This window comes from Lampetra fluviatilis, chromosome 17, assembly GCF_964198595.1.
Source record: "Lampetra fluviatilis chromosome 17, kcLamFluv1.1, whole genome shotgun sequence".
In the NCBI taxonomy this organism is placed as follows: Eukaryota; Metazoa; Chordata; class Hyperoartia; order Petromyzontiformes; family Petromyzontidae; genus Lampetra; species Lampetra fluviatilis.
The window spans coordinates 13303573-13330737 of NC_136291.1; the positions used below are offsets into that span (position 1 = coordinate 13303573).

Here is a 27165-nt window from a genome sequence, read left to right on the forward strand (position 1 = left end):
GAGGTTCCCCCGGATGCTTCGGGGCTGGAATGACTGTGTGTGTGTGTAGCCGGGTGGAACGTGTAGCGTGAGCAGTAGTTACCACCCGTGTCAAGTGGAACGTGTAGCGTGAGCAGTAGTTGCCACCCGTGTCATGTCAGGTGGAACGTGTAGCGTGAGCTGTAGTGACAACACGTGTTATTGTGACAACCCAAGTGTGAATAAAGTGTGCTACCCGTAAAGTGGTTTCCCGCCGTAGTTTGCTATACTTCAACTGGCGTCAGGAGTGAAAGTCTTCCAGGCATGGATACCAGGAAGACTCATCGGACTCACGAGATTGACCGCGAGAATAACCACGACGACTCGGGCCAGCAGGCATCAGGGGGAGAAGAGGAGGAGATGCCTGCGCCACAGGACCCCTCATGACCGCCAGACGAGCGGCTGGGGGCTGATGCCGGACTCCGCGAGGCGCACTCCCGCCTGGCGGAGTTGCTACTCGCCGCGGCGTCCATCCTGGCGGAGATCACCACGTCGGGAGGAGCGGGGACGTCGGCAGACATTCAAAAGACTCGCCTCGCTGATTCCCGCCAAAATGACTTTGCAGTTCCCGCCATTTCTACCGAGCGGACATCTTTTGGCAGGAATGGCGAGCACCACGTGGCGGGGGTCCTCCAAGCGCGACCGCTTACGTCATCGGCGCGCGCTACGGGCCGCCATCTTCCACCTGCCATAGGGGCCACCATTTTGCAGACCGACGGTGCGGCGGGGGAGAGCCACGTGGCAGAGGACGACATCATCTTCCAGCAGTGCCTTCCCACGTTGACAGCCTTCAAGGCGGAAGGCGGGGACTGGGGCGCATTCCAACGGAGGTTCCTGGCGCATCAAGAGATGTCGGCCTGGTCCGATGCTACGGCGCTGTGGGCACTGCCTGCCATGTTGGACGACGACGCGCTCGCGGCCTTCGGGTCCGCATCGAGATCGGCCCGCTCCACGCTCAAGGCTGCGCTGGGCCTCATGGCCAAAGTTTATGGACCACCTTCGGAATGCCGCCACCTATTTTACGGCCGACGGAAGGCGGACACGGAAACCGCGCTCGCCTACCGCACGGCGTTGCTGGCCCTCGCCGATGCCGCATTCCCTCGTATGGACGAGGAGGGGCAGGACGCTATGGTTTTGGAACAACTGCTCAAGTTGGCACAGGACCTGGGGGTCCCCATCAACACAGCCGACGAAGTGGATATATGTTCGTTGCGTGTTGCAACGAGTATTCAAGCGCACGAGGTCCTGCAGCGGAAACAAGTGGTCGTCTGCACTGCTGCCGGGGTCTCAGCTCCGGGCCCGGTGGTCACCGAGCCCCAGGTCGTTCGCCCACAGGAGGAGGCGTTCGCGGCTGCACGACCGGGGGATTGGAGGTCGGGGGGTCGCTCGCCTCTGCGATCGACCCGCAAGCTGGAGCAACCGAGACCTCCGACGTCCCTCATCACGTGCTATAACTGCTGCCTTCGGGGTCACGTGGCGTCCGGGTGCCGCGCTCCACGTCAGCGCGCCACGGGACCTCGGCTGGACAACGACCACGGCCCCAAGTCGTCCCAACTACCCCCGGCAAGTCGCGGCACTTCACATGCTCGGCCTACATACACGACACACATGGGCCGTCGCTTTGCGGCGGAGGATGGGCGATTGGGGGTCGGGGAATCGGTTCGGAGAGGGGGGTTCGTACGGGCCGGGGGGGACATTGAATGGTCCGAGTTGGGCCACAGAATTGTGGCCGCGGCGGCCGGTTCGTCGGTCGTTACGGGTTTCATAGACGGGGTCGAGGTCAGGATGTTGGTGGACATGGGAGCGTCGGCCACTATAATTTCAGACCTCATTTATAACATTCTCCCCGTCCAATGTCGACCTCTGCTTCCGGTGGACGTGCCATTTTACGCGGCAAATGGGGGCTCATTGGGTTTTATCGGTCAGATTCGGGCGTCCATTTCCATAGGTGATATTAAATTGGCGGGACCTATTTTCGTCTCTTCTTCCCTAGCGGTTCCTTGTCTGTTGGGCACAGATTTTTTGGCTAAGATGCCCATTAAAATTCTCGTGGATCAACGTTGTATTGAGCTGCCATCGGGTCGCTGTATTTCTTTTTTGTCTAACCCTACTAAAATACGGACGGCGTGCGCGACGATCAAAGCGCTAGCGACACAGACGGTGCACGTGCCCCCGGGTTCGCAGATGTTGATACCCCTCCGGTTGCGGAAGCCATTGGGTGGGGAGACTGCGGGACAAGGCGTGCTTTTGGGTCCATTGAATAGAGCTGTCGGGGGTCTGGATTTGGCGGTGGCTCAAACGTTGGTTCGGGCTGACAGGGACCCGTTCGTTATGGTGTTAAACGCGGGTTCTAGGCCGGCCATTATTCCGCAGGGCACCGTGCTTGCTCACGCGGCACGGGTCCCTGCGGAAGAGTGCCTTGTTGCACATGTTGATCCCGTCCCGGCACAGAAAATTGCATCGGGTGATGACCTTGAATGGGTCGATTCGCTGTGTGCGGACTCGAGTGATTTGTCAAGGGTGCAATTGGGTGCGCTGCGCACTCTGCTGATCGAATTTTCCGATGTGTTCAGCACGCACAAATATGATATTGGGTGCACGGACCTGTTACGCCACCACATTGAAACAGGCGATGCAGCACCAGTCCGGCAAAATCCCTTCCGGCTGAGTCCTGCCGAGAAGGAACACGTTCAATCGGCCGTCAATGACATGCTGACGGCCGACATTATTTCGCCCTCATCCAGTCCGTGGGGAGCACCTATTGTTCTGGTTAAAAAGCAAGACGGCTCCTTGCGATTTTGTGTGGATTTCCGAGTCCCTGGACGCATTGTCCGGGGCGCAGTATTTTTCTACACTTGACTTACTGTCGGGATTCTGGCAGCTGCCACTCGACAATGAGTCTAAACCTAAGACAGCATTCCGGACCCCAGGGGGCCTGTTCCAGTTTAATCGGTTGCCCATGGGACTCCACTCTGCTCCCGCGACGTTTCAGCGCCTTATGGAATTGGTTTTGTCGGGTTTGCAATGGGATACTTGCTTAATTTATCTTGACGATGTCATTGTTTTCAGTAAAACCTTTGAGGAACACCTCCAGCAATTAAGAGGGGTGTTCTTGCGGATGCGTTCGGCTAAGTTAAAGTTCAAACCAGCGAAATGCCACCTTCTGCGAAAATCCGTAAGGTACTTGGGCCACATTGTCGATTCTTCAGGGATCTCCACCGATCCCGCGAAGACAAACTGTGTCAGTTCATGGCCAATGCCCACGTCGGTTTCTGAGGTCCGCAGCTTCATTGGTTTTGCGTCATACTACCGCCGATTCGTGGAGCATTTCGCCACCATTGCCAAACCCTTGCACGCTCTAACAGCCAAAGGAGTCAGGTTTCGATGGGGGCCAGAGGAGGAGGCCGCGTTCTGCTCCCTTCGGGACGCCTTGGTGGGTGCCCCGCCCTTACGTTACCCTGACTTTACGAGTCCCTTCTTGCTGGATACTGATGCTAGTAACACGGGCATTGGGGGGGTGCTCTCACAGGTCGTTGGGGGAGTTGAATGGGTGGTCTCCTATGGTAGCAGGGTTTTGTCGCCTGCGGAACAGCGCTACTGCGTCACCCGTCGCGAGTTGCTGGCTATTGTTTTTTTTGTGCAGCAATTTCGGCCTTATCTCTATGGCCGTCATTTTACGGTCCGGACGGACCACGCGGCGCTTCAGTATTCATTGAGGGTCGCCCAGCCCTCGGGCCAATTGTCACGGTGGTTGGAAGTCCTCCAGGACTATCAATTGACGACCACTTACCGTAAGGGGTTGCGCCACACCAACGCGGATGCCCTGTCGCGGTTGTCGCCTAGTCCTGAATTTGCATGCTTGATGGGGTCGGCGCGCTGTAAACCGCCAGGTGCTGTGCCCGAGAGTGAGTTGGTCGCGGCCACGAATGCGCCGATGGTTGACGTTCCCGCTACCCCTGCGGGCGGGGACTCGCTACTCTCACTGTCTCTCGTTGAGTGGGGCCGACTCCAGATGGCTGACAGCTCCTTGCTCGCGTTGCGTCGTAGGGCGGGGGGTCCCGAGGAGGGTCGAACACGGGCTGGCTCCTGGCTGCTCAAGCAGGGCCTGCTAATGAGGTGGGACAATATGTCCCGGCGGCACGCACTCGTCGTGCCTTACGCTATGCAGGGCAAAGTTGTTTTGGCTGCACACGAACGCCTCTTACATCTGGGGGTAAACAAAACGCTTGCCCTAATCCAGCGGGACTATTATTGGCCGGGGATGGGGAGCGATGTGGTCAATATACTGAAGGGGTGTGTGGATTGCGCCAAACGGAAACCACCGCCCGTTGCGCCAAATCTACCGCTGCAGTCTATTCAGGTCTCGCGCACCAACGAGCTCATTGCGCTGGATATTTTGGGGCCTTTTCCTGTCACGCCTAGGGGTAACAAGTACCTGTTGGTTGGTGTGGAATACTTTACCCGATGGCCTATGGCGTGGCCACTCGCCAACCAGTCAGCGGCGGCCGTGGCAGACGCTTTTGTCTAAGGCTACGTCTTGGACAAGGGGGCTCCCGAACGCTTGCTGACCGACCAGGGAAAGAATTTTTCGAGTAAATTGCTGCAGGAGGTGTGCGACCTTTTGGGTACTAAAAAGGTGCGTACCTCCCCGTACCACCCACAGACTGACGGGATGGTGGAGTGACTCCACAGAACTTTAATCTCCATGTTGTGCCAGCAGGTGTGCGAGGCACAGGTTGACTGGGACTTGCAGGTCCCGGGGGTCCTCGCCGCGTATAGAATGGCCCCCCACGCAGCTACGGGGTTTTCCCCATTTTATCTGATGTATGGTCGGGAGGCCGATCCGCCCATGGAGACTCAGCTGAGACTTTCCGCGCCACGGCCCAATTCCAAATTGGCCGACCATATTAAATTTAACATTGCAAAACTCGCCGAGTCACGGGAGGCCGCACGGCTTAATTCGAGATCTCAGCAAGTCGCCAACGAGCGCTTGCGTGCACGGAAGGTGTCCCTGCACGATTGTAAACCGGGCGATAGGGCCTGGCTGCACTGCCCTCATGCACATTTGGCTACGTCACCTAAATTGTTGAAGCCATGGCGGGGACCCATGGAGGTCGTGCGGGTTGCACGCACCCAGTGTGTTCAGATAAAATGGGGAAAGCGCCGGTGGTACGTTCACCCCTCCCGGCTAAAACCGTTCTCGCCACCATATGGCCTTCCTTTGTGTCGTGATGACAGAGCAGGTGATGTGACCGACGACCCGGGTAGGGGGATTTCTTCGCCTGATCCTCACATGTTTTCGCCTGATCCGCTCCCTGGTGTCCAGGAACTGACGGCTGCCGACCACCGGCGACGGGATCCCCGGGGCACGGCCGGTTCTTCCAGGCCCGAACCGTGCCTTCCTGGGCTGCCGGTGCCACCGGACGGTCGACAGCGTCTCGTCCCGTATGACGGACCGGCCAGGCGGACTCGCGCTAGGTCGCACAACTTTTCCTGACCGAATAAATGGGGTGGGGATGCGGGCCGACGCGGCCGGAGCGTCTCGTCACTACGTTCCCCGTCCGCTCGACCACTTTATCACCCGTTCAAGGAGCGTGCGGAAGGGGGATCGGTAGTCAAGGAGACACTGGACACGTTTTTTTTCGGAATAACTTTATTGTGTTGCTCGTCGGTTTGTACATAGGTTGTTGTTGTGTTGTGTTGTTGTGTTGTCTTGTTGTGTTGTGTTGTTGTGTTGTCTTGTTGTGTTGTGTTGTTGTTTTGCGTTGTTGTTGTGTTACGGGGCACACTTCGGGAGTGGGGTTTTTTTTTGTTGGTTTGTTGTTGTTTGGCAGCCGGGCCGGCTGCGAGCTATGTGGGGGGGGGGTGATGTAGTGGTGATACGCGCTGGTAGTAAGGATCGTGGGGTAGCGATTGGCTGTGTGTTGGTGACGCGCGCTGACGGTGAGGGATCGTAGGTCAGCGCGGGGTCATGGGTTATGTGATGGTGATTGGCTGTGTGTTGGTGACGCGTGCTGACAGTGATGGATCGTGTGGCAGCGCGTGGGGATTGGTTATGTGCGCTGGCACAAGAAGGGATCGTGTGGCAGCGCGTGATGATTGGTCGGTTAGGGTGGGTGCTCGCATCGCGGTCCGCATAGGCTCCGTCTCCTTGGAGCGGAGGGCTATATAAGGCAGTGCGCGCGGGCGCTCGGGGAGAAGTTGGTGACCAGTGAAGACGGAAGACGGAGGAGGAAGAGATAGGGCCCTGAGACACCTAGTCCCGCTGTCCTTGTAAGGACCGGGGCCCTGTGTGGCTCAGAGGCGGGATCTTGGGACCCGGAGGCCGGACGTCCGTGTGAGGACCGGGCCGCGGGACCCAGTGGTCGTGATCCGTACCCAAGCTGGGGTGGGTCTAGAGGTTCCCCCGGATGCTACGGGGCTGGAATGCCCGTGTGTGTGTAGCCGGGTGGAACGTGTAGCGTGAGCAATAGTTACCACCCGTGTCAGGTGGAACGTGTAGCGTGAGCAGTAGTTGCCACCCGTGTCAGGTGGAACGTGTAGCGTGAGCTGTAGTGACAACACGTGTTATTGTGACAACCCAAGTGTGAATAAAGTGTGCTACCCGTCAAGTGGTTTCCCGCCGTAGTTTACTATACTTCACATGGAAAAGCATCCTCGCTATCTCTTTAATCAATGCACGATGGATGGTGCGCAATTGTCGAAGCTGATAGAATCATTGGCCAGTGAAAAGCCTGATGTGAGCAGCGAACATCAGGTGAGTAGTGTCCGGTGGGTGAGAGTGACCAACAGAGGAGAGATGGAGTCAATAGCAGAGAATAGTTGAGAGAAGAGGACTGAGCCGATGGAGAATATAACGCATCTGTAGGACAGGCTCCCCTCTCATTTTATAACGTAACTATAATTGTTATTTGGGGTTTCCTGAAGGTGACCTCACACTGGGTTCACATTTTTCAATCATACACACAATGGTTTTCTATCACCCCCAATGCCCCCTACTCGCCTCTCATGTGAAAAACTCATGGAAAAATAACCTTCAAGGCTGCCAGGATAAAAACCCATGTGGATAGGTTTGGTGGTGAGCACTATTTCACTGTGTGCGTGGGTGTTTGTGGGATGACGCGGGCAGCCATCATCCCGCTGCTCTGGGCTTTTCGCCCTGTTGCCGCACACCCTGCTGGCATCAGAAGGGCTCCCCATTCTGTTGTACCAGCCTCACTGCCGCCACCATAGGTGCTGTGTCCTTGCAGCCCGGCCGGCCGTGCTATATGTTATAGTAACAGAGTGCTGTAACGAATTAGCGTTCGATGGGGTCGCTCTTAGCGAGATCTGTCTGCCTGGTATAACATACAGGCAGATCTCGCTAAGCGCGACCCCGTACAACGCTAATTCGTCAAAGCGCTATTTGTCCTGGAGATTTTTTTACAAAAATGAAGAAATTCTAAAAATCCTTACGAGTCAGAACACGCAGGAAATGTGTCAGTTCATATGGACGCCTAAATGGCAAATCATTCACGTTCAAGTGACTTTGTTAGGGGCCAGCACCGCGCTGGCAATTACATGTCGGGGGCGAGTTATGGGCATGAGTGTCACGGTGCGGAAAGAGGAATGGAGATGGGGGTTTAAATTGAGGTGAAATTGAAAAATCAAGAGTGTACACACAAACACAAGAAATGGAGAGTAACTCAGCATCCTTTAGCATAATAACAAGGGTGGAAATCATGTATATTTAGTTAAAATGGGAGGGGTTGATCATTTCAAACACAGAAATGCAACTTCCATAAACTTTATTGTCGAACGTGGTTTTTCCCAATATGGCATTTTCCAAGAACCTTACCCCTGCGTTCGACGATGTCTGCCTGTATGATTATACTCGGTTTTAAGCTAATCTTGAAGTTGAAATTTTGAAGTTTTGTTCACGTTACGATTAGAGTTTAATTGCAGTGATATGACAGAGTTCATTACATATAACATTCTCCATGGGTTTCCAAACTCTAGTCCAATCATGACGACGTCATCCTCTTTAAAAAATAAAACTTCAGATGTGCACGGAAAGCAATTTATAAATAAATGAAGAATATACATGAGTATAAATTTAGAATTGCAATTGGGAAAGTCGACTAGCTTGTTGGAATATTAGCTATGTAACTGATGTAAAAAAATCTGTGGTTTATATTGTATGATATGTTTAGATTACATTTCCTATTTTTTAAACTCGTATTCCTTAAACTGACTACAAATGGAATACGCGATCTAACCCAAAAAAACCTGTATTATGGATGATATTGGTCGCGAAAGCCTACGTGTTAAACCAAAACAAGTCAAGGATAAAATAAATCAAACTTTTTGGGAAAAAATATTGGTCAACAATTTTATTAATGATACAACATGTCATCAACAAATTGACTCGTACAATATCCAAGGTTTTTACAATCACGAATCCAATGCGACCAATTGAAAGCAATTACTGAATCGTTGCCCATCGGTGTGTCTAGTTGGCAGCAATGGTCTGGTCCATCCAGCTTCGCAGGGCGGTGACGCGCGCGTACACGGCCGGCATGCTGGTGGAGCACGAGCTGCTGCCCCACGACACGATCCCCACGAGGTTCCACACGCCGTTCTTCTCGCACACCAGGGGGCCGCCAGAGTCGCCCTGGAGAGAAGACACGCAAGGTGCATAGCCACAAGCATATTAAAATGAGCTTCGATATCGAGACAGAATAAAGTAAAATAAAACCGTCCTACCCATCTTTGATGACAATTAAGTTGTGTTGAGATACACTTCACTTATATGGTGGTGCAGGTCTGCAATCATTACATTTTTTTTTTAAATAATGTATGTGCATTGTGCATGGTAATAATGAGATGTCACCAATTTACATTAGATGATGAAATACTAAATATATTGACACTTAAAATTAAGTATTGAGGTATATATCAAAGTTCAATCCTATTAAATTGTCAACAACTACTTTCATCAATGGTTTACTTTCAAACATGTTACATTTTTACAACATAATCCCATAAACCCCACCATCCCTCATACATCCAATGATGATCGCCTACCTTCTGGTGTAGGCATTAAAACGCTGACTTCAGATACCACTTTAGCTACCTAATGGAAGGCCGTTAACGTTTACCATGCAGGAGCTGGCTCCAGCACCACCAGCGCAGATCATGACACTGGTGATGACGTTCACGGTGCCCCACTTCTGCTGGCAGATGGGGGTAGGCACAATGGGCAGAGCGGTCTGCTGCAGGATTGGAGGCGTGTTGAAGGCTGTGAACACACACATAGAAGAATGCCAAATAACATAATAATGGTTAGATCATATCTTTAATAATATTTCTGAATAACTATTTGGCACGAATTACTGTCAAAGTTGTATAGGCCTACTAGCTGTAGGAAGTCTGAATGAATATCCTGCGCAAAGTAAATTGTGTTAATTATTGGTCTTTGATGCTCACCGGAAGAGCGGACCTTGCCCCAGCCAGAGGTGACACACATCATGTTATCTTCGAAGACATCCGAGGCGGCGGGCAGGCAGACGGGAGAGACACGGTCCACGATCTGAGCGGGCTGAGCCAGCTTCAGCAACATGATGTCGTTGTTGATGTTATAGGAGTCCCACTGCTGGTGAGTGATGGCCTGTGTGTGCAAACAGAACGAGATGTTATAATACCTTAAACTCACTACATTTGTTAAATTCAGGGTACTTGATCAACACAATTTTTCTCAGTTGAACTTCATCTATTGCAATGTCTAGGAAGTTGCAGGGAATGTTCATGAGGTCAATTCATGGCTCGCAAGTTTACCTTAGAGACGACAAGAGACTGGATGTTCTCGGCGTTGGAGTTCCTGTCGTGCTCGCCCAGGACGACGCGGTCACGGGACGGGCTGCGGACGCATTTAAGAAAACCGAACATTTATTGATTGATAAAGATATTTTTCCTCGTTTTAAAGTCGTTAACAATGAGCGGTGCTATGCTGGTGCAGTGACTCCTGCATGCGCTTACTTGAACTCGCAGTGGGCAGCGGTCACCACCCACGAGGGGTCGATGAGGGAGCCACCGCAATAGTGCCATGTGGTGGAATCCTGTAGTGGCAAGACGCGACAGAATTGGTGTCGTGTCGCACTCTGGGACACGCGTAGCACACCTCACATACCAAACAGCAGTTCGTACAGGCCGACTTTCACTTGTGTCGTGGACACCGCGATACGGTTCATGTCAATGTGGACTCATGATATACTAACATTGAGCACTCACCTGCAGGGACACCTGCCAGGGCCAGGAGCCCGACACCGCATTCTCGCCGTTGACGATGCGGGAGTAGCCGGTGATGACCGGCTTGATGGCCGGGACACCGCACCCTGTGATGTGTAAAGATAACGGTCATTTATCGTGAACATTACAGATGCTCAGTTCTCGATTTGAAGCTTTCGTGACTGCAAGGATTCATTTTGTCGGTAAAGTCACGTCGGTAAAAAATAAAATAAAATAAATGAAAACAACTAAATTAAATCACGACGTTTCGGGCGCGACACAAGCGTCCGTCATCAGGTGGGAAAGCATTGCCTACTGCTGATGCAGTCTGCAGAGGCTCCTTGAATGATTTACCTACAAAGCTATTGTGGAGGAGCTATGTAAATATTGTTGCATCATTAGACCATGAGAGAAGTCGACGGCTTGCCGGGGCATTCATCCACCAGCGGATAGATCATTGCCCATGATTACATACATACAATATTAAATAATTATAGTTAGACAGCAGTTTGAGCTATGTGTATAAAACTATAGTGCATGCGGTCCCCTTGTTATGGAAGACCCGACTTCCGAAATCCGACTTTACGTAAAAAAATTTGAAATACTGTGTGCATAAATGTCTGCATTAGTTATGTAAGCGCAAATGGTGCAGCGTGGTGAGGTTGCGGATGAATGCAGAGGAGGGAGGGGTAAAGCTGGGCCGCATATTCCCCAAGGTGGTGGTGTCCTGTACAGCACTTTGAGTTACGCTGTCACATTGGTACCCTGAGTAGACTACCCGTCACATCGTCTCGATTCCTTTTGGAGCATTACGTAATTGTTTGTTTTTTATGCTTCGTGGTATTCATAAACAATTAGACAGTACAGTGTATGTTCCATTCGTTGAATTATGGGCAGTGTTAGGGTAGATATTTGATCAAATGAAAACATCATAGGAAGTGTAGAGCGTATGTACAGCGATACGATACAGGTAGCGATATGAAACGGATGACAGTGTGATACAATACTCAGAGAAAACGGTAATGGAGGCACAACTATTTCCAGATATGGATTTTATCCTTGATTTTGGGGAAAATTGTTTAGTTTCCAACATAAAAAAAATTCGGGTTACGGATATTTCTCGGGAACCTAACCCTTCTGTAACCCTTGAGACTGACTGTCTACACAATCTTGATAGTTTAAAAAGTCGACCCCTCTCTTTGTGCCGATTTGTGTCCTCTCTCTGTGTGCCGTTGTGATGTCTGTCTGCTTGCATGTCTGTCTATAGTTTTCTAGTTAGATTTTTGTTGCTATTTCTTTTATACCTGATGATGATTGCTTGTTTTGCAATCGAAACGTCGTAATATGTTATTTTAATTTATTATTTTATTTTTAGACGTGACTTAACCGAAAAAAAACCAAAGAATAGTTTAAAAAGTATATTTCTTTTGAGTTTCATCCCAATGCAAAATGCATGTACATCTTCCCCAGCTGTCATGTCAATTAGGGGATTTATGAATGTATTTCGTTAAAGTATTCTGGCAAATTGGGAGTACACCATGTCTTGGTTTATCGACTAAAAATTACTCAGGGTTCAGTGGATCCCTCAATATGGCGTACATGTTCAAATGGTTCTCTCGCTTGACGATTGATGAATAAAAAATTAGCTGGCGCATCTTTAAGAGCCTCTATAATGTTTTTTTCTTATAAAGGAATTCAATCTAAGTCTTAAAGCGTAAATTTCCCTTCTTACCACGCTGCGTGCGACTCCCATTTTATGTTGTGAGTGTTTGAGTTCAACAGGTGTGCAACGGCAGTAGAGTCCTTACCGAAGGCGGCGCCGATGAAGGCGAAGCAGGAGACGAGCCAGAAGAGAGACATTGCTACTGTGGTAGACGGTGCTGTCCCCCTGCTGTTGGGCAGCCCCTTTTATACAGAAAATATGCCGCGTGGCAGCGAGTTTAAACCTTTATTTAGAATTCTAGCGGTTGGCCTTGCCCCTGGATAAGCATTGGAGTACCAGTGCCACATGCCATTAATCTATATCTTCCCATGAACAACCAATATTGCGAAGGTCGGCTGAAAAACACACATAGCGATATGGAGCAACAAATTTATTTTACACCCTTTGGTTTAAACATGCCATTTTGGAAATGGGTGTCCAACCAAGATCAAATTCTGTTGAAGTTAAAGACAGTTGTTTTGTAAACACCAGCGTTTAAATGAATAAGAACAGGTAAAGAGGGATTTTCCAAACTTCATTACATATTTTGTTAGAGTGAGGGTTAACCTTAACTATATTTTGAGGATTATCAGAGTTCAAACTTGGTCACCAGTAATTCAACTGAATTATACAATTTAAATGATGTATGTAAAATATATATAATTTAAGTGAATAATTTAGTTTTAAGAAATAATAAATATGTACTCTCAAGTAAATGTGGTGTTTCAATGTAAGTTCAAATAAATTACAATATTGTGCTTCGTAAGTACAGGTACTCCCCGATTAACACGCGTCCATTTAGCACAAATCCGTTTTCACACGATTTACAAACTAGGTATAGAACCCGATTTGCGTGCTCGACTTAACACGATTTCACACAATTTTTGTGACATTTTCCAGGAGCGGAATTTTCCACCACGTTCCCACATACAGTACAGTCCCCAAGCGTGAGGCAACACGTGTGTCACGGGCAGCAGCAGTGAGCCACCCCACTCAGTCCGCCTTGTGCTAGCTAAGACCTGTGCGCGTTTTATCTCACAATTATATGCCTCTGCATTTACTTTAATATTCAAAATAGTGTATTCATAATGCGTGGTAAGGATAAGAAGCGTGGTGGTGATGCTTCTAGTGGTAGTGCAAGTAATACAATTAGAAAAGTGGAAACAGCCCAAAATATAGTCATAAATGAATAATGATACATTTGTCGATTGAGTTGGGGCTTGGAACACAACCTCACCGATTACATAATTAGCTAAGGAAAGTTAGTGTTCGGTTCACTAGATTTCACCTTACACGAAGATTTTCAAGAACGCATCTGCCGTATTAATCGGGGACTACCTGTATCCACACTGAGGGACCTATAATGTAGGCCTAGATTTAATTTTGTTTAACTTAGATGTGTGGTGCCATGGCCGCGAAGCAACTCCACAATCGCCGTGACTCCCCCCTGACCCCTACACTGAGCACACACAGACGCAGCAAACAGACGTAGTGTCCTGGCGGGGGATTGCTTGGCACATCGGGTTTTAATCCGAAGGGCCCCTAGAGAGAAAGTTCCACAGTTTCCCAGTGCCAAGAGATTGGCCAACCCTCACAGGACAGGTTACATTGCGGTGCCCATAAAATTGGCTTAACATTGTATGGGCGCAAAAATAAAAGGTTCACTGGGCCAACCGAAATAAGTTATTAACAACATTGGGGGGGGGGGGGGAAACTGAGGGTGGAATATTAAGCGAGAAGAGCATGAGGTCAGGAGAATCGCAGCGCCACTGCCGCCCCCCATCTCAGCCCTCATACCGAATACCCACTCGCAGGCTGTGTGTTCGCCAGCCGAGTGCCCTTCCAGATCCCCTGCAGTGAGAGATAATGGGTGGCTGGCACCACCACCTCGACACTCGAGGGACAATGGATGGCCAGCGCCGTTCCCGCGGCACTCGACGGAGGACACAGTAACGGGGGGGGGGGTGGGCGGTAACTACAGGTAGGCGCACGATTGGTATAACGCCATCTCGGCCCTTTGAAGTGAGGGGATTACGCCCTGGGAGAGAAGTTCCAAAGCCGCGACGGTGCAGGTAAGCGTGCACGATTGGCTGCACGGTGTGACGTCACGCTGGACCTTTGAAGTTTATGGAATAAAAAGAGTAGCCCAGGACGATTTTCGGTTTCTTGTCTTCAACCTCTGGACTGTCAAGACCCACTCCCTGCCGTCCTGCCTCCACGACGTTTTGATCACAACACAAGCGGTCTTCATGAGGCGGAGAGAAGATCGCTTGTGTTGCGATCGAAACGTCGTGGTTTTTTTTGCTTTTATTTGTAATTTTAATTTATATTTTATTTTTATTTTCTATCTATGTCACTTTACCAAAGGAACTAAGAATATTAATGTACTGTTTTAGCCATTGTGGATTCTGAAATTAGTTTAAAATGTCTTTCCAGATATACTTTATATACACATCACAATAATTAAGCAACATTTTGGATAACACAGTTTATTCTTTTTAACTTTAGTATAACATTTCAGCATCCTTTTACCATACATTTGTAGGGGTATAGCGCTGGTTGCTGGCAGAAAAGGGTAACTGTGATGTACGGAAATACTCGCATCAGCAGGCCACAGTATATATGTAGTGGTTTAACGCGCGCCAAGGGGGGTAATTGTAAACACGTGCGGGTTGGGGACAGTGGGGTCGTATCAGGACATGCTGGTGTTGCTGGGGGACAACGGCTGGACAGAGATGGCCCATTAGGTAATTATGGGATGCGGGGCAGTGATTGGCCGGTTGTTGTTATCAGGGACGTGGTGGCGCCTAAAAGTCTGGGAATGGGAACAGGTGGCGGCAGGGGCCGCGGAGCATTGGGGGAGCGCCAGTTAATTAATTGGAAATTAATAGGGACGGGGATAAATACGTGAGCGTCAGAGCAAGAGGGGGAGTTGTACTAGGAGCTAGACGGAGACGGTTGGAGCAGAAGAAGAAGATACGAGAAGAAGTATAGGGTAGCAGTGGAGTGTAAGAAGAAGTATAGGGTAGCAGTGGAGTAGAAGAAGAAGTATAGGGTAGCAGTGGAGTAGAAGAAGTATAGGGTAGCAGTAGAGACGGAGACGAGGAAGAGATTAGAGGTAGAATAGGGTAGCAGTGGAGCAGGGGAAGAAGAGGAGATGAGAGGATGGATAGGCTAGCAGTGGAATGGGAACGAAAAAGGCAGTCGGAGTGAGACGGAGAAGCCGAGAGAGAGCAATGGCTGGAGTGAGACGGAGAAGCCGAGAGAGCGACAGCTGGAGTGGGACGGAGAAGCAGAGAGGAGAGTCGGGAGAGACGGAGAGAGAGAGTGAGGAAAGGAGCGAGCGAGGCCGGCGGAGCGCGGCGAGCGAGCGGAGAATGCGCTGGAGAGTGGTGGCGAAATGTGCTGAGTTTGAAAATAAAGTGACGACAGAAAAGGAAGAAGTTGTCCGCGTAAGGTTCAGCACTACATATACGAGAGGGGAACATCTAGGAGAAAGGTCATAAAAGGGGCCCATCGGGAAGTCCCGGGAACCCGCTAGTAGGTTCCAGAAGGGGGGCGTGGCCGGGGCAGAGCAAGACCACGCTGGGAGCATAAGAGGGGGCCCTGAGTGGGAGCTCAGGGCTGTTGCTGGAAGTGGAATCCCAGTCGTGGCTGTTCGAGACCATCGTCGTCACCATTTCATCGTCGTCACCATCTCCTCATCGTCGTCTCCGTCTTCACCATCCTGGGGTGCTGTTAGTCAGACAGCCTACCAACTGTTCTAACTAAGTAGTACCGCCGACAATAGATGGTCTTAAGTATAATAGTGTGCACCCACGTAGGGTGTGTATCTATCCCGATGGTGCTTGTTAAATAAAGAAGTGCCTCCAACTATTGTCTCCGATCTGCGTCACTACACATTTTTCGAGTGGGTCACAGTCACAATCACGTGTGCGTTTTCATACACACAGATGGTGACCTGAGGTCAATTCCCAGTCACTGTTAACAGTGACGAGTGACATCTGAATTAATCCTGCCCATCCTCGGAACAATGTACTAAAAACTATTTTGATTGTACCAGGTAAGGCCCACTGAGCTATATAGTTCTTTTTTTAGAGGCGACCTGGCCACAAATGATAGCTGAACTAAATTACTTATGTGGACATTTATGTCAGCCAAATATTCTAAAGGCATGTTGATTCTAAATGTGTAGAGAAAACCAGAGGACCCGAAGAAAAATCCACGTGACCACAGGAAGAACATGCCAACTCCAAATATACAGTTGTCAGGGTCAAGCGAAGGAGATGACATCTCGCCACCGCAGCATCAGTAGTCTTGCCCTCACGACCATCAAAACAAATTATGAACATTTACATTTTCCATGACACTACAACTAATGAAGAATACCTAACACGAATATCTTACAATATGATATATTCAGCTAATTTAAAATAATATTATAAAATAAAATATTCCACACTTTTTTTACAGGATGTCAACAATTAATATTCCCAGTTGTCAGCGCTCGTCAACCGTACAAAGTGTATCGTCTCAAAGGTTAAGCTCGTTAAAGCATACACATATATGGCTATTGATGAAGTGATAATAAACAGCTTTAATCTCTCAATATGGATCTTCAATGGTTATGAAAGTGGTGTGCCAATATAAATAACGTAAATGCATACGTTATAAGTTCATTTCATTCTATAATGACAATGCAATTCATGACATTCATCATATAAAGTCTCAATCCCACCCTTTTTAGGAAGGTTATCTAATGAAATATTTTCCAATTCCAAGTTTGAGTATTATATGTGGTAGTACACTTTAATATGAAATGATCCACACATACAATATGATAACCCTGAAAGGGTACTTACAGACGGATATATAGGAATCCCTCACCATAGCGTATTTGCTAAACATGGTTTCATGTGTAGGCGTGATACGCGCTGGCCTTCGCTGCGTCGCAGCCATCATTGCAAGTGACTCTCTTGCCATCTGGCAGGTATGTTCAAGCCTCTCATGCAACTCGAAGACATGCTGGTATGTCATCTTCACTTCAGTGTTGGTGCTCTCCTTGGACCAAAGTTCTTTGAATATGGACAAATTAACTCTTGTTGATAGCCCATACAACAATTCAAATGGTAAAAATCCAAGGCTCTTTTGTGGTGACTCCCGATATGCACAAAGTTATGCAGGCAACTAGCGGTTCCAATTGCGCAGTTGCTCTTGCACCATCCTCCACAACATCATCGTAATTGTACCAATAAATCATTCAACTAGTCTATTACATTTAGGCTTATATGACGTTGTAAACAACTGCTTCATTTACAAAGGACGACTGATCTGCACAAGATCAGCCATTAAATGTGTTCCTCTGTCATTCAGGATTTCTCTTGGTACACCCACCCATCCAACGATGCTCATCAATTCTTCCACCACTTCTATGGTGTCGATGGTCTTCAAGGCAATAGCCTCCGGATACCGTGTAGTATAATCGACCATATAAGTATGTACCGATGGCCCTTCTCAGACACAGATAGCGGTCCAATTAAATCAACTCCCACATGCTCAAAAGGTGTGCCAATCACTGGCATTTATCCCAAAGGGACCTTGCTCACCCTTCTTTTTGCAGAGGTTCTCTAACAGACGTCACACAATTGACACTAACACTCCACATCGCCGATGACCCCAGGCCAATAAAAGTTCGACGAATTCCCATGTGGCCCGCCATCAATGAGTCATGCGCAACAGCCATCACCTGATCACGTAGAGACCTGGGAACTATTAGTTGCCGGAAATGTCTGCCCATTGTCAACCTTAGGGTTCTTGAATTTCTGGTAGAGGAGTCCTCCCCCTACTACCACTTCACTTGACATTCCAGAGCTTGTATTGCACACCACATCCTGTCTTGACTTGATCTAAAAAAATGACAAACTTGGGTCTCCACTTTGTAGATATCTCATCACCTCTGTTGTCACATATTGGCCTATTATCGTCAGAATCTTTAACGGCCTTGCCGCCACTTTGTTTATTTTATTTGGGCACGTGTCACTGCTGCTTGCACCGTTTCCACTGTGAAGCGCCTATTCGGACACCATGTCTCTGCACCCAAGCAATGTCTGGGTTTTTCAGCTGCCTAGCCCCCTTGACATTACCGATAACAACATTGAATAATGGATGATCCATGCACAGCACGTGGGCTATAACCTGTAAAAAGGGGGTATCGATCTCTACCCTTGCTATCTCACACCGTCAAGCTGTTCCATCCATCCATCAACAAACAAATCATTATCTCCTGTCAAGTCACTTTCGTCCACAAAGTGTCGGTCCACCACAATTCCACTGCAACCCATGTCACACAACACTGTCCCCTCATGCACTCCCTGTTCCGTATGTACTGTAGGTAACCTGGTTGGGTAGGATATCGTTTCTTATCAGTCCACATACCCGTAATTGTATCCGTGAACCATCATTTAGTTTAACAGTTTGTGTTTGGCCCACGAACCCTACGTGCAGATTAGTGCCCTTTCCTCCTAAGTGTAGTGTCTTCAAAAATTACTCACACCGACACGTTGTAATAAGTCACGTACTTACACTTTATTCACCTGTTCTTGCACCAGTTATAGGCACTCCTATAACTATCTGTACGGCCACATATACTTGACTTCTCCCCGCTCTTATCTATTCTGCACCTCACTTATCCTGCAATCAGCAGCTCTGCTCTCAGCGACTCCGCACAAAGCAGCTCCACACTCAGTGACTCTGCACACAGCGACTTTGCACTCAGCGACTCCGCACACAGCGACTTCGCACTCAGCGACACCGCACAGAGCGACTTCACACTCAGCGACTCCGCACACAGCAACTTCGCACTCAGTGACTCTGCATCTCCACCGCTACCCTCACCTACGCTCCCTCAGACCTGCTCACCTATCTGTTCCGGGCGGGGGTTCAGCCAACACCCACCCGGCGATGGCGTGAGGGTTGAGGTCCCGTTGATGGCTGGAGCAGCAGTGGCGAGATGTCTTCACTCTTGGTTCCCCGGCAACAACTCCCCTCCGCTTACGCACACTCCCCATATATACCCCCCTCATTCCGAGTCCTCACGTGCTCCATCTCAAGCTGCCGCCAGGCCGGCGCCAGCTGTCCCTTTAATCCCTCATAATCACCCCCCATCTCCCGTTTCCTAGGCGCCAACCTCCTGTCACAGCGTACCCACCTGTTCGATCTCGGTTGCACCTGCTTCTCCCCTTAACTACTGTCGGTTTGTCGGTGCAAACCTCATGTTCCCCTTGTGAACCCCCAACTCCTAGGACAGATGTCATATGTTCTGCACCGTGCGGCAAGAAACTGTTCGACTAACTAGACGACAGTTTGAATGTTATCTGGAACTCTTTCCTTTAAAAATACAGCCAGATCCTGTGGGCAGGACAGTAAAACTTGCTCTCGCAACAAGTCAAATAGACCCTTGAAGGTCTTCTCAATTCTTGCCAAGTACACCCAACTAGATAAACAGTGGTACAAACGCACTGCATATTGCCCAAAGCTTTCACCATTTTCTGGTTTTGTTTCCCCAAATGTATCCCTAAAACCTTCGTCATTCAGTTCGTATCGATCCATCAAAGCTGCTTTAAGTTTATCTTAGCTTGCCGCATCCACATTTCCTAATTGATGATACACTAATAAATCCTTCCAACTCAAGAACGCACTCAAGTAAATTGGCCAATCAACGAGTCCAGGCTATAAACTTGCTCATCAAACGTAGGTAGTTTTGGAATAGAGACCATGCTCTAGGCCATCACTGGCTGGTGTTGAGCTGCAAACCCCTGTTTCAGCTTTTCAAACTCAACATTAACTCTCCACTTCTCTATCTGTCATCTCTCCTCCCTTTCCATCTTTTCTCATATTTCCTACTCCTTACGACGCTCACCTTCTCTATGGAGCTTCTTAAGCTCGAACTCCCATATCGCCTTGAGTTTAATTCGCTTACTCTCTCTCCTTTGTATTCGCTCATCACACAGGTAGGCCTGCAGGGCTTCTTCCTCTAGCCCCAAATCAATTGCCACTGCTTGCACCTGTGCAGCTTTCATTATGCTTTCTGCCTCTATTGGGTTAGTTCCAGGCCAGATTGGAAGTGTAGTGCAGTACAATGACCAGTGTTACCCAACTGGGGTACTGCAGCAGCAACCCCCCTGCTCCAACTAGGAACATATCCTGGACGCTCACCTCTATGGAGCTTCTCAAGCTCCAACTCACATATCACCTCAAGTTTAATTTGCTTTCTCTCCTTTCATCCGCTCGTCATGCAGATAGGCCTTCAGGGCTTCTTCCTCTAGCCCCAAAGCAGTTACCACTGCTTGTGTAATATCGTTGAGGACTCTTGGACGCCGGGGTTGGAGGCACACGTATTTATTCCGCGTCAGTTGGCACAATCACGGACATACAACATTGGAGGGGGTATTGTCCCCTCACCCGGCTAGCTGGGGATACACTTGCTAGCTATGCCTAACCTACCTCCTAGTCCTCCACTAACGGGCTAGGGGAGGCTATCTGGCCCGACACTGGTAAGTCGGGCTTACGGTACCCGGAGTCCCAGAGCACTGGCTCTGGCTCTCGGGACCACGCCGCTGGCTCGGTCCTGTGCGGCCCTGATAAGGGCGGCGATCCAGGGGAGTCCAGGGCCCTATCTGGACGATCTTCGGTCTTCACTGGTTTAGCTTAACATATCTCCCCGAGCCCTCCGGCTCATCCCCTTTCATACCAAACCCCCCGCTGAGGGGTGGGGCCCCGGGGGATCCCAGCTCCGAGTCAGCCCCCCAGGCTGCCCGATGCGGACGTCGCTGGGAGCACCTGCCCGTGCACCGACATAGCCACGCCCACTGTGTTTCTTTCCCATCTGATCCCATTGTATACAGCCCCTCCGTAACACCCCTACATCACCCCCCCCCCCCCCTGTACAGCTCGCAGCCGTCCCGGCTGCAAAAAACAACAATAAAAGTGTATTTACCCCTTGAACCCGCATGTGCCTGACAATTTTTTTCAACAATAACAATAACAAGAACACCAACAAGAACCGCAACAGCAAGAAGAGAATTAACCCGGCGCACCCCCCCTGAATAAATACGAATACCGTAAGAGCACCCTATATACAATATTTAGGAGAACACACCACACACACAACACACAATGAACACAACATATGTACAATCCAATGTGCAGGAAACACACCACCCACACAACACACAATGAACACAACATATGTACATTTCTCCGGGCCTCACAAAAGTCTGCGCATTTTTGCGCGCGTTCTTGCAGCGGGCCCGTCACACGGGGCAACCCCGGATGGCGGACTGTCGGGTGACAACTGTCCGTCTCCGAGTGAGTGTCTTTTTGATGCCGCGAGACCCTCGGCATCCCCAAGAGGGGTTGTCGGGCGTGAGCCCGTCACTCCTGGTGCACCTGGGGGCGGGACAGCCGGCAACACGTCAGGTGAGGGCAGCGGAGACGGACCCTTTGAGTCGGTCGACCCCCCACATGGTTGGCCACGTGTGTGTGAAGTGGGAATTCGTACCGCAACGAAGGGTTTTAATCTGGACGGGTGCACAAACCACTGCCGCTTCCCCCATTTGATGCGTACGCACTGAGGCCGCAAAACCTCAACCACCTCCACAGGGCCCCACCACGGCCGCACCAGTTAAGAGGAGGTTGCAAGTGGTACCTGTGGACAGTGCAGCCATGCCTTGTCCCCCGGCTTCCACTGCAGCACGTGCGCCCGACCCAGTCTGAGTCTCTCATTAGCTTTCTGACGGAGGTCGGAATTTTGCATGGCAGCATCCCGTGCCTCTGTTAATTTAGCAAGATTAAATTTAACATGGTCGGCCAATTTAGTTTTACCCTGCGGCGCGGGAATCTGCAACTGGGCCCGAACAGGCGGGTCAGGTTTGCGGCCATACATCAGGAAGAAGGGGGAAAATCCCGTTGCCGCATGGGGGGCCATTCTATATGCTGCCATGACCCCTTGAATTTGCAGGTCCCAATCGGTCTGTGATTCCGAAACCTGCTGTGACAACATCGACGTGATGGTTCGATGCAGACGCTCGACCATCCCGTCAGTTTGCGGGTGATACGGGGAGGTACGAATTTTTTTCGTGCCCAGGAGCTCACAGACTTGTTGGAGTAGTTTGCCGGAAAAATGTTTGCCCTGGTCGGTCAGCAGCCGCTCCGGAGCACCTTTGTCCAGGACGTATCCCTGGACAAAGGCCTCCACGATGGCTGCTGCCGACTAGTTGGCAAGGGGCCAGGCCATAGGCCAGCGCGTAAAGTACTCCACACCGGTCAACAAATATCTATTGCCCCTGGGGGTGGCGGGGAATGGGCCCAGAATATCCAGCGCGACAAGCTCGTTGATTCTGGAGACTTTGATAGATTGCAAAGGCGGGTTAGACTCCCGTGCTGCTGGTTTCCGTTGCGCACACCGAGGGCATGACCCCAACAGATCCGCGACATCCCTTGTCATGCCCGGCCAAAAAAAATCAAGCTGGAGCAAGGCGAGGGTCTTTTGGGTCCCCAGGTGGAGGAGGCGCTCATGAGCGGCCCACACCACCTTACCCCGCAACCCAGAAGGGACCACCAGCCGGTGTCGATGGGATCTCCCATCCCAATGCATTAGCATACCCTGGACCATTTCCCATGAGTCGGCATCACCCCTCCCCCGCCCAGCACCCCCGACGCGACGACGCAATGCGAGGAGGGAGGTATCCTCCATCTGGAGGCGCCCCCATTCAGTGACAGGCAACCCCAACAGGGAATCTTTTCCCTGTTGTGCGATCGAATTCGTCATTGATGCTGCGTCGTCGGCGGCCGCCAAGACCGGAACGGATATCTGACCCGGAGGCCTGCAACGTCCCGACCCCAGGAGGCATGCGCATTCGGAGGTGGTTGGCATGCGCGACAGAGCGTCCGCATTGGTGTGGCGAACGCCCTTACGGTACGTAGTTTCAAAATCAAAGTCCTGGAGAATCTCCAACCATCGAGACAATTGTCCCGATGGTTGTTGAACTCGCAGGGTGTACTGTAGTGCCGCATGATCTGTACGGACGGTGAAACGCCGACCGTAAAGATATGGGCGGTACTGTTGGATGAAATTGACAATTGCCAACAGTTCCCGACGGGTGACACAATATCTTTGCTCCGCTGGAGACAACACCCGACTACCGTACGCGATTACCCATTCTACGCCGTCAACCACCTGGGAAAGCACGCCCCCAATACCCGTGTTGCTCGCATCGGTGTCGAGCAAAAAGGGTTTATAAAAATCGGGGTAAACCAAGGGAGGAGCCTTCACCAGAGCGTCCCGAAGGGAGCGAAAAGCAGCCTCCTCCTCCTGTCCCCAATGAAACCGGACCCCTTTGACGTCAAAGCGTGTAGGGGCTTTACAATTGTCGCAAAATCCGCGACAAACCGTCGGTAATACGACGCGAATCCAACGAAACTCCTGACCTCTCCCACAGAAGTGGGAGTCGGCCAGGAGCTGACGCACTGCCTTTTGGCGGGATCGGTAGCAATACCTGAGCGTCCGACAATATGTCCCAAATAACGCACAGATTCGCGTAACAGATGACATTTTTGGGGTTTAAATTTCAAATTAGCAGCCCGCATTTTGAGGAAAACCGCCCGCAACCTCTGGAGATGTTCGTCAAATGTTTTGCTAAAGACGATAACGTCATCCAAATAAATCAAGCACGAGTCCCATTGCAATCCAGCCAAAACCAATTCCATCAATCGCTGGAAAGTTGCCGGCGCTGAGTGGAGTCCCATCGGCAACCGGTTGAATTGGAACAGGCCGTGCGGTGTACGGAATGCAGTTTTAGGCTTTGAATCATCGTCCAGAGGAAGCTGCCAGAATCCCGAAAGCAAATCCAATGTGGAGAAGAATCGCGCTCCCGCCAAGGCGTCAAGCAATTCGTCCATCCGTGGGAGCGGGTATGCGTCGGCAACAGAAATTTTGTTGAGGCGACGAAAATCGACGCAAAAACGCAACGAGCCGTCCTGTTTTTTAACCAGGACGATCGGCGCTTCCCAAGGGCTGGTAGAGGGAGAAATGATGTCGGCGGCTAACATATCATCAACGGCCGATTTGACATGGTCCTTTTCGGCGGGACTTAACCGAAAAGGATTCTGGCGTATTGGCGCGCTGTCACCTGTATCAATATGGTGACGCAGCAGATGAGTACAGCCCAAATCGAATTTGTTCCGACTGAAAACGTCGGAAAATTCACGCAGCAGTGTTTTAAGCTTTTGACGCTCTAAATCCGACAGGTCCGTCGATCCTGCACAAAGCGCCTCGAGCCACCCTTCATCGCTGTCCGAATGTGGTCGCGGCAGAGGGACAGTGCTTACGTGATTCGCGACGGGTTCCTCACAGGGCACCGGCGTTGCGTGAGCAAGCACGGTCCCCTGTGGAACCACCACCGTCTGCGACCCCACATTGAGGACCGCGATGAAAGGATCCCCGTCCCCTTTAACGATGGTCTGGGCCGGAATTAAATGAGGTCCGCTAACCCCGGCCCTAGACGGCCCCAGCAGAAACCCCTGGTCCCCAATGCCTTTAGCGAAGGGCTGACGAAGTTTAAGAGGCACCAACATTTGTGCCTCCGGCGGTACGCGTACCGTTCTATCGACGAACGCCGGTACCGTCGCGAACGCCGTCCGACCCGCAGCGGGGGACGGCAGAAACACCATGCATCGGCCTGACGGGAGCTCAATGCAGCCCTGGTCGATCAAAATACGAATCGGCATTTTGCCCAGGAAGTCCGTCCCCAGCAGGCACGGAACCGCCAGCGAGGAGGAAACAAAAATCGGGCCAGATAATTTGATATCACCGATACAAATTTGCGCTCGAATTTGTCCAATGATGCCAAGTGAGCCCCCGTTAGCAGCATAGAATGGAACGTTAACAGGCAGCAAAGGACGGCTCTGGACAGGAAGAATATTGTAAATTAGTTCTGAAATGATGGTCGCCGATGCTCCCGTATCGACCAGGATGCGCACCTCAACCCCGTCAATGTGCCCCACAACGGCTGACGATCCCGACGATGCGGCCACAATGCGATGGGCCAACACGGACCACTGGCTGGGTTCGATATGAGTCCCCACAGTGGTGCGTGTTGGCGCGACGGTGTGCAATGTCGGCCCCCCGTTCGCTGCGGTGTGCGAGTGTGTGACGGGTGTGTGCGTGGGCCAAACATGAGGGGTGCCGCGACTCGCCGGGTTATGTTGATGGAGCTTGGGAGGAGGGCCGGCGTCCTGTCGAGGCGTCGTCCCGCGCTGCCGAGGAGAGCGGCACCCCGAGGCGACATGGCCCCCGATGCCGCAATTGTAACAGCGCGGGAGCACTGGCGACGACGATGGATGGTCGAGGCGGCTCGACCCGTCCCGGCCCGCCCGTACTCCCGTTCTCTGCTGCAGTTGATGATCGACGGCGCAAATTTCCTCCGCCGGGAGTGTGGCTGCAGCCACCGCACGCCCGGTCGCTGCCTTGCTGGCCTTCCGTCGCTGCGAGAGTAGGTTGGCGTGGAGGAGTCGTGCAGCCTGGAGAAAACACATTTCTGCGTCGTCCTGTGCCACGACGACGATGTCTAAGTCGTCCGCCAGCAGGAGGATCTTCTCGGTTACCATAGCGTCCAGGCCTTCGTTGTCCATTCGTGGGAAGGCCGTCTTTGCTAGTGCCAGGAGACTCGTACGATACGCCAGGGGCGACTCCTTTGCACCTCGCTGGCGATCATAAAAGAGCTGCCTGCAGTCCGACGGTGGTCCGTAGACTGCAGCCAGCAGCTGTAGTGCCATCTGCAGCGTGGAGCGTTTGTCCTTCGGTGCCGATGTAAGAGTGGCGAGGGCGTCGCTGTCGAGGAGCGCCGGCAGCACGCGGAGAGCCTCGGCATCTGTCCACTGCGCCATTTCCTGGTGCGCGAGGAAGCGCCGCTGGAAGCCGCCCCAGTCGCCATCCTTGCCAACAAACTCCTTGAGTGGAGGTAGCCGTTGGTGCAACGCAGCGGCCGCCGTGGAAGGTCGCTCTCCGTTGTCACCGTCACTCTGCTCGGCTGCGGCGCGAACGACGGATGGCATCGCCGGTCACACCAGTGGTGACGCTCTGTCCGCTGGTGATGACGCGGCAGCCACTGTACGTCCGACGTCGGACGCGAGGCTCAGGCCGGCCACGCACTCAGCAGCTGCTGCGGCAATGGCGGGAGATTCGAAGTTGGGCTCCGTCGAAATGGCGGGAAGGCGCACTGGTCGTCGGCTGTCGTCACCCCGTGGCAGTCCACCAGCCCCCAGCCGTGTGATCTGTTCCAGCGTGGCGGCAGCAGCGTACAGCAGCTCCGCCAGTCGACAGATGGACTGCCTCAGTCCATCTGTCGACGGATCTCCCCCATCCCAATGCTGCGGTGTGGATGCATCCGGCCCCGGCTGCTCGATGCCTTCTTCGGCCATCTCGTGCTCCACAACTGCATCGGTGTCCTCAGCCTCCGGTACCCTGGCTCGAGCTGTCTGGCGCGTGTCCATGTTCGTGGTTGTTCACATCTGTCACCAGATGTAATATCGTTGAGGACTCTTGGACGCCGGGGTTGGAGGCACACGTATTTATTCCGCGTCAGTTGGCACAATCACGGACATACAACATTGGAGGGGGTATCGGCCCCCTCACCCGGCTAGCTGGGGATACACTTGCTAGCTATGCCTAACCTACCTCCTAGTCCTCCACTAACGGGCTAGGGGAGGCTATCTGGGCTGACACTGGTAAGTCGGGCTTACGGTACCCGGAGTCCCAGAGCACTGGCTCTGGCTCTCGGGACCACGCCGCTGGCTCGGTCCTGTGCGGCCCTGATAAGGGCGGCGATCCAGGGGAGTCCAGGGCCCTATCTGGACGATCTTCGGTCTTCACTGGTTTAGCTTAACATATCTCCCCGAGCCCTCCGGCTCATCCCCTTTCATACCAAACCCCCCACTGAGGGGTGGGGCCCCGGGGGATCCCAGCTCCGAGTCAGCCCCCCAGGCTGCCCGATGCGGACGTCGCTGGGAGCACCTGCCCGTGCACCGACATAGCCACGCCCACTGTGTTTCTTTCCCATCTGATCCCATTGTATACAGCCCCTCCGTAACACCCCTACACTTGCACCTGTACAGCCTCCATT

The 27165-nt window shown here is 51.5% G+C and overlaps 1 protein-coding gene across 1 annotated transcript; it reads right to left on the reverse strand.

The window, feature by feature from the left end:
• Positions 1-8470: 8470 nt before the first annotated feature.
• On the reverse strand, positions 8471-12147 carry LOC144936756 (chymotrypsinogen B-like). Its single transcript, XM_078863877.1, has 7 exons — positions 12093-12147; positions 10288-10391; positions 10036-10115; positions 9835-9916; positions 9487-9667; positions 9159-9298; positions 8471-8671 (listed from the first exon to the last, which is right to left on the reverse strand). Exons 1-7 carry the CDS (start codon positions 12142-12144, stop codon positions 8510-8512), a joined length of 801 nt encoding a protein of 266 aa, XP_078720003.1. The 5' UTR covers positions 12145-12147; the 3' UTR covers positions 8471-8509.
• Positions 12148-27165: the final 15018 nt, after the last annotated feature.